Here is a 6,769-nt window from a genome sequence, read left to right as displayed (position 1 = left end):
ACGCTTTCCCGGGAGAATGAATGGATACCACTGTTTCGATCCGATAATTCAAGTGGAGGTATGTGTATTCGGTCTGAGACTTCTCAAAATAGCAATCAAATATTCCAACATTCAGGGCCAGCATCCCCCTTCTGATGTGTACAACAAATGTATGTTGTAGTTTCAAGGCGTACGTGTTATGTGCATATTTCTTTCTCTATGCCGGCTAAACGGTCAGACGGAAGTGAAATCCCTGACAGAAACCCTAGAAAGTTAGTGCTCTTATCAGATCGCACTATACCTAATCGGTAAATTTCGATGAAATTAAATGCCCGACGAGCCATGTTTCGCCATGTTTCTGTCGCGTGCTAAGTCTTTCACGATTGATCCACTTTGTTTTCGATTAGACTGGTGCGGAATTGTTGCGAAACAGTTAAAATGGCCAACCCCCTTCCTTGACAGGGATTATAGATCGGGATTTTCTCACAACTCATTATTCAGTAAACGTCAAAATGAGAATCTTCCAGGCTGGCCCTCTCGCCATTGCTCTCTCTGTCTTTACAGGAGCTGCCTCTGCTTCCGTCTTCCAGAACAACACCTATGACTACATTGTGGTCGGAGGTGGCCCTTCCGGTATCATCAGCGCCCAAAAGTTCGCCCATGCAGGAAAGAAAGTTCTGCTCCTCGAGCGAGGTGTTGGACCAACTGTGGCCACCGGTAACAATGAGACCCTCACATGGGACCACTCATTGACTCCCATTGATCTTCCGGGACTGTCGGCCGACATCGGTGGGCTCGATGTCTGGGAGCAGTACGTGTGCACTGACACTGCTGGAACTGCTGCCTGTGTGCTCGGCGGTGGCGTAACGGTCAACTACATGGTCTTCGTTCACCCGCCAGCCCACGACTTTGATGACAAATGGCCCAAGGGCTGGAAGTGGAAGGATGTTGAGTCGGCTGCACACCGACTCTACAAGCGCAACCCCGGAACCATGCTGCCCTCTGCCGACGGCAAGCGATATGACCAGGAACTTTATGCTGTGCTGTCCAAGTTCTTCGGTGGCCTTGGTTGGAAGTCAGTGAATATGATGACCGAGCCGAATGAGAAGCACCAGGTCTACAGCTACCCGTCCTGGAACTTGAAGAACCAGATGCGTGCTGGTCCTGTTCGCACCTATCTCCCCGATGCTGTCAAGAAGGATAACTTCCACCTCGCTCTCCAAACCAAGGTGATTCGCTTGATCCGTTCCGGTAGTCAGGTCACTGGTGTCGAGATCCAGACTGCCTCGGGCCAATCCGAGATCATCACTATTGCTCCCCACGGCCGCGTGGTGCTGGCTGCCGGCGCTCTGTCTACCCCGCGTCTGTTGTGGAACTCTGGTATTGGTGGCAAGGCTCAGATCGAGACTGCGAAGAAGAGCGGTGTTGCCGTTCCTCCCAAGGCTCAGTGGATTGACCTGCCTGTCGGTGTCGGTCTCAAGGACCACCCCATTTTCCCCATCACCTTCAGCACCAACGCCTCATTCGGTCTTGTTGACTACGAGGGAGTCCTTAACGGAACCGACTCTCGTGATATCTCCCTCTACCGCAACCACAGCGGTGTCCTGACCCAGGGCAAGCACCGTATGATCTTCTTCACCTCGGAGGAGATTGATGGCCACACTCAGTACTACCAGGGCTCGTGCGCACCGACTAGCGAGGGCGTGGTGACCATCACCTCATACATGACCCATGGCCTCACCTCGTCAGGTGTTCTAGGTCTCGATGTTACCGGAAAAACTGTCATTGAGAAGTCGCCCTACCTCCAGACCGCTGCTGACCAGAAGGCCGCCCGCACTTTCGTTCAGAAGATGGTCGATGACATCACCGCCCCGTCCACCGGGTTTGAGCTTCAGACTAACACCAATGTCTCGGCCATTTTGAAGGCCCTGAGCCCTGGTGTACACTACACCGGCACTGCGAAGATGGGTACCGATGATGGCCGCAAGAGCGGCACTTCTGTTGTCGATACCAATACCAAGGTTTATGGAATGGATAACTTGGTAAGTCACGAATATTTCGTTTGCTCACAATATGATGCTAACCCTTGTTTTTATAGTTCATCGTTGATGCTAGTATCCATCCCGACCTCCCGACCGGTAACATTCAAGCTACCATCATGGTGGTTGCTGAAGCCGCTGCCGCTAGGATTTTGTCCAACTAAATTGTTAGTCATTGAGGAAATAGGCGATCAGCGAAGCTTGAGAGTCCCTAAAGTTATGGATATCCGTAACTTTACTGTATATTGTATTGTATATATCAGGATAGAGTTATCTAAGATATCATCTCGAAGTTGAGTATGTACAGGACATATTATATTGAAATCTACTAAGTAAACTTCGTACCAATGGGCTGAAACATAACAAAACATAGAAACAGATGCTAACGGTCACTGAATGTGGTGCGAGTCCTTCCAAGGTTACCCCTGAGTTCCCCGGATCCATTCAGAAGTTTAAATTCCCAAACTCAACGGCTTTTGACTTTCTCTCCTGATTTTCTCGCCTGACTTTCTCTTCTGGACAACATACGGAGTACGGAGGGGGCTCTGGTAACCCCTGTTACCCCTGTTACCCCTGTCAACCCCTGAGGATATCTAGTCCCATAATGATGTCATCACCGATGCTTAATCCTGCAATTTTCCGGCAAACAACTCACCGCAATTAACGGGCATCGAGGCCCCACTGGACTATTTGACATTTTTCAACCCACTGTGGAGGAATAAGATTGCAATCAGCATCAATATTGCCCACGTGGAGTTTGACCTTCTTCGTACAATTTTTCTCTGGCAGGCAGACTGCTGATCTCAAGGGACCTCAGCGCAACATACCACCAATCATTGGCGATTTCGATCAACAAGGTTGGTACCAGTCATGTCGATCCCGGGTTGACTTCTAAGGTTTGCTCCCTACGACGCTATCAATAACAAGTGCAGGTGAATTTGGGCTCGGAGCCCTCATTCCCATGGTGGTACGGAGTCCAGAGTACTTTGAAGGCCAAGCAGAATATATGTGGCAAATGTACCCCTATACCGGGGATGCTTCTTTTGCGCCTCGACCAGTGGATCTTCAAGCTCAACAATGAGCTTGATTTGACAATAAAGATGACTATGTCATCGATGTCTTGGCCTCATCCTGACAGTTCGAGTGGGAACTCCCCCGGCTTTGGTTGAGAGCCTAGTGAGGGATCTGCAAAGTGGCTAATGAAGATGGGCCCCATATGAAGCTTATAGCGGAACTAAAATCGTGTGCCGGAGCCAATCTTATGTGGCGGCGGCTTTGTTGCCCACTCAGCGTGAAGCTTACGTCTTGGTAGATCAACGCTATTGCTCCATTCTCCCATCGGACTCATTTGCGAGAGTAGCCCCTCTGTCAAGGTGTCTGTTAACTCAGGAGTACACTCAACGACATCAATAGAAGAGGAATCGGACTCGTATCACCGCTGATCCCCTACCAACAGCTATCGTATATAACCCGAGACGTCTTGTCGGGATGTTGGAAATTTAAGAACTTTCTTCTTGTCATTCCTTACCAAAAAGTCATTCCTTGATCTCGGTTCATACCGTCCATTCATTTATACAAAACAAGTCTTTGAACTTATTCCACTCACTAAACGCCAAGATGAAGTCTTTCGCCTTCTCCGCCGCCCTTCTGGCCTCGACTGCTATGGCCCTGCCTGCCAGCATTATCCCTTCAGGCACCACCGGCTCTTTGCCTTCTGGAGTTCCCTCTTGCCTGCCCTCCGGTGTTATCCCCTCGGGTATCCCTCTGCCAGTGGCATCTATGATCCCCACTTGCTCCGGTGCCGCTGCATCCTCGTTCTCCGCTTTACCCATCCCTACCAGTGCCGCCTCCGACATGACCGAGGGCTCCGGCCCCGGCCAGGTTCTTTCCATCCTCAACCAGGCCGGAACCTCGAACTTCAAGATGATGGCCGAGTCCGAGCTCCAGAGCCTGATGAGCAAGCTGCCCCTTAGCGCTCTCGAGAAGCCCGTTGGCCAGGTCATTCAAACCGCTCAGTCTGTCGACCAGCTCGACACCAGCAGTGGCTCTGGCCTCACACAGGTCACCGCCGTCCTTGAGAACGGCAACGCCGCCCTCATCCAGTTGACCCAGGAAGTGGTCGATCTCCTCTCCAGCCTCGGTCTCGGCGAGGTCGGCAGCCTTCTCGGCTCTATCGTTGGCGGCCTTGAGTCCATTACCGGCAATATCAAGCGCGCCGACCCTCTCCAAAACGTTCTCTCCATCACTGACATGAACGGCCTCGCTGGTGGCAAGGACCTCCTTGTCCAGGTTGAGCCTACCCTCCTCGGTCTCCTTAGCGGTCTTGATCTCTCCACCGTTCAGGGCCCCGTCGGCAACGTCGTCGCCATGGCCCCTTCCGTCACCGAGCTCAAGTCCAAGATCCCCAACATCCCTGGTGCTGACTTCATTGCTGTCAACGCTGAGGACAAGGCTTCCGTCCTTTTGATTAAGATTAACGGCGCTGCCCAGGGCCTCCTCTCCACTCTCGGCCTCGGCAGCGTTGGCACTGCTATCGGCTCCATCGTCTCCTCCGGCAAGGGTGCTCTCCCCCAGTAAATATTCTACCCTAGATGGGATGATCGTTCTCTTCTGCCATTCACAAATTTTATATTTCATATATAAAGGGAATATGACCCTGTGGTTAGCTTTGGAACTAGCGCATGCAACAATGACTAACACAATAGTCCCCTTCTACCTACTTTCTCTTGAGCATTATTATGTTTTGTATACTGTATATACCCTCGATAAATGTTGTATATGTCTGAATTAAGCTAATTATTATCAAACCCACAATTCCAGATGTAAGTGTATCGAAACCCGAATTAAAATAGGAACTGGTGGTCCACAGCAGGTCACTCAGTGGTGCATTCCACCCCAGTAATTCTCTCCATCCTGATCGTATGGGCTTGATGCATCCTTACACTTAGGGCTTTCATAGTCTTGGATTGAACCCATGGGCCAAATAGGTACGACACAAATCTCATTCGCTGCACAGCCCCTGCACTCCTTCCACGTCGCCCAATCAAGATAACCAACCAGATCCCGGACAACCTGTACAGCAGACTCAAGCTCCTGTTTCTTCCCAGCCTCAAGCAAAGACGAGCAGATTTTGCTAGCAACACCGTGAACAGCCTGCGCCGCAATACTCCCACCTTCCAAAGATGGCAACGGCAAGAACTGAGTCGCACAACGCTCAATCTCAGCGACATCATCTCGCTTACTGTAGTCAATGAACGGGGACAAAACACGGTCAATCTCGGACTGCAGGCGTTCGATTGAATCAATGCTGCCGGAACCAAAGTATGACAGCTCCTTGCTATACCGAGTCACGATCATATCTGTAATCGCCTGCCAGTCCTCGCTGGCATCGGCAGGATTCTGAGTCATGATCATATTCGTGACTTCGGCAAGGATGGAAGCGCGACTCCCAGGAGAGACATTGGCAAGTCGGGGAAGTGTTGAATTGTCTTGGAATAGGTCGATATTGTGAGAGAAGGCTGTCACAAAGTGGTTGAAGTTCAGCGAAACTCGGTTTCCTCCGATTCCGTTGTAGCGTGCGGTGATGGCGCGCATCCATCGCGACGAGTCGGGGCCGCCTCCAGGTCCGCCGTGGGGAGGACCTCCCGGACCACCAGGACCTCCCGGACCACCAGGGCCACCAGGGCCACCAGGGCCGCGTGGCTTTCCATCATCCTCTTTGCTCGGGCCATGGCCGCCGTGGTGCTTGTCATCACCCTCTTTGTGAGGACCATCCCGGTCGCCATGTTTACGGTTACCCCTAGGACCACGTTGTTCCTCAGAGTTCTGCTTGACCTGCGTGATTCGCACGGGAGTTAGATCGCGCTCAAAGTCGCACAGGATAATCTCAAAGCCAGCCTCCATGCGCAGGACACCATCAATGCGACCTTCCCATTCATTCTCGGCCATCTCACAAGCCAGTCTAGCGCGCTCGTTCTCTTGATTACCACCCCGACCCGGGGCATCATCGAACGCGCCGCTGAATAGAACCGCATCCTGAGAATCAAGCGTGCCCTTGGATGTCTTGGCAGCAGACATACCGTCAAGATACAAAAGGCGGAGATCCTTGGCTGCAACATACGTATGCAAGTAACCCGACTCATTCTCATCGAATACCTTCGGCGGGCCATGGTGTTCCCGCTTCCGCAGCTCGCCATGGCCTCCCTCCTGTCGTTCGGTATCAGGATCTTCGGATGATAGGTGTGGCGGGGGGCCGCGTCGCGGCCGGGCGAAGACCATGGCATGTTCGGGCTCAAAGGCCAACCACTCGGTGCCGTTCACCGGGGTGGCCTTGGAGGTTCCATGGTAGAATTGTGTACCGGCGGGAACGGCCGCGAGGAAGAATGACACGCCGTTGTGGTGTAGAGAGGATCCCCACTGGCGCATTGAGTCTTGGATCACGTTGAAAATGTGATTTTCATTTTTGATCGGATTGTCGTTGATTGGGGCCGTTGACAGGGCGCTCGATAAGTTTAGAACCCCACATAGCGGGAGGAGCGATGATGGTCGCATTCTCGACGTCCACCTTGGTAGGTGAATGAAAAAATGGACTATTTTGGAAGCTTTTATCAGATTGCAGATCGGGCTGCATGAGCGGAAAAAGCATTCATATATATGAAAAGGCTGAAAGCTAGATTATACTACAATATAGAAAGCCGCGTCATCAATTCGTGGCCATCCGCTTTTTGGTAGTTTGGTCCGACGCTAGGAGA

The 6,769-nt window shown here is 51.8% G+C and overlaps 3 protein-coding genes across 3 annotated transcripts; 2 read left to right on the top strand and 1 right to left on the bottom strand.

Annotated features, from left to right (window-relative positions):
- Window positions 1-491: 491 nt before the first annotated feature.
- Window positions 492-2,182, top strand: PEX2_085130 (putative cellobiose dehydrogenase; the record flags this gene model as incomplete). The annotated part of the gene is made up of 2 exons (XM_016745783.1): window positions 492-2,021; window positions 2,078-2,182. 2 exons carry the CDS (start codon window positions 492-494, stop codon window positions 2,180-2,182), a joined length of 1,635 nt encoding a protein of 544 aa, XP_016602230.1.
- A 1,453-nt stretch (window positions 2,183-3,635) lies between these two features.
- PEX2_085120 (uncharacterized protein) lies at window positions 3,636-4,595 on the top strand (the record flags this gene model as incomplete). Its single annotated transcript, XM_016745782.1, has 1 exon — window positions 3,636-4,595. The coding sequence occupies one exon, from the start codon at window positions 3,636-3,638 to the stop codon at window positions 4,593-4,595; it is 960 nt and encodes a 319-aa protein (XP_016602229.1).
- Window positions 4,596-4,895: 300 nt separating this feature from the next.
- Window positions 4,896-6,569, bottom strand: PEX2_085110 (uncharacterized protein; the record flags this gene model as incomplete). The annotated part of the gene is made up of 1 exon (XM_016745781.1): window positions 4,896-6,569. The coding sequence occupies one exon, from the start codon at window positions 6,567-6,569 to the stop codon at window positions 4,896-4,898; it is 1,674 nt and encodes a 557-aa protein (XP_016602228.1).
- Window positions 6,570-6,769: the final 200 nt, after the last annotated feature.

Source organism: Penicillium expansum, assembly GCF_000769745.1.
Source record: "Penicillium expansum strain MD-8 chromosome Unknown contig284, whole genome shotgun sequence".
Taxonomy (NCBI): domain Eukaryota; kingdom Fungi; phylum Ascomycota; class Eurotiomycetes; order Eurotiales; family Aspergillaceae; genus Penicillium; species Penicillium expansum.
Note: the sequence above shows the minus strand (reverse complement) of the source record. Positions and strands in the feature narration are given on the sequence as shown.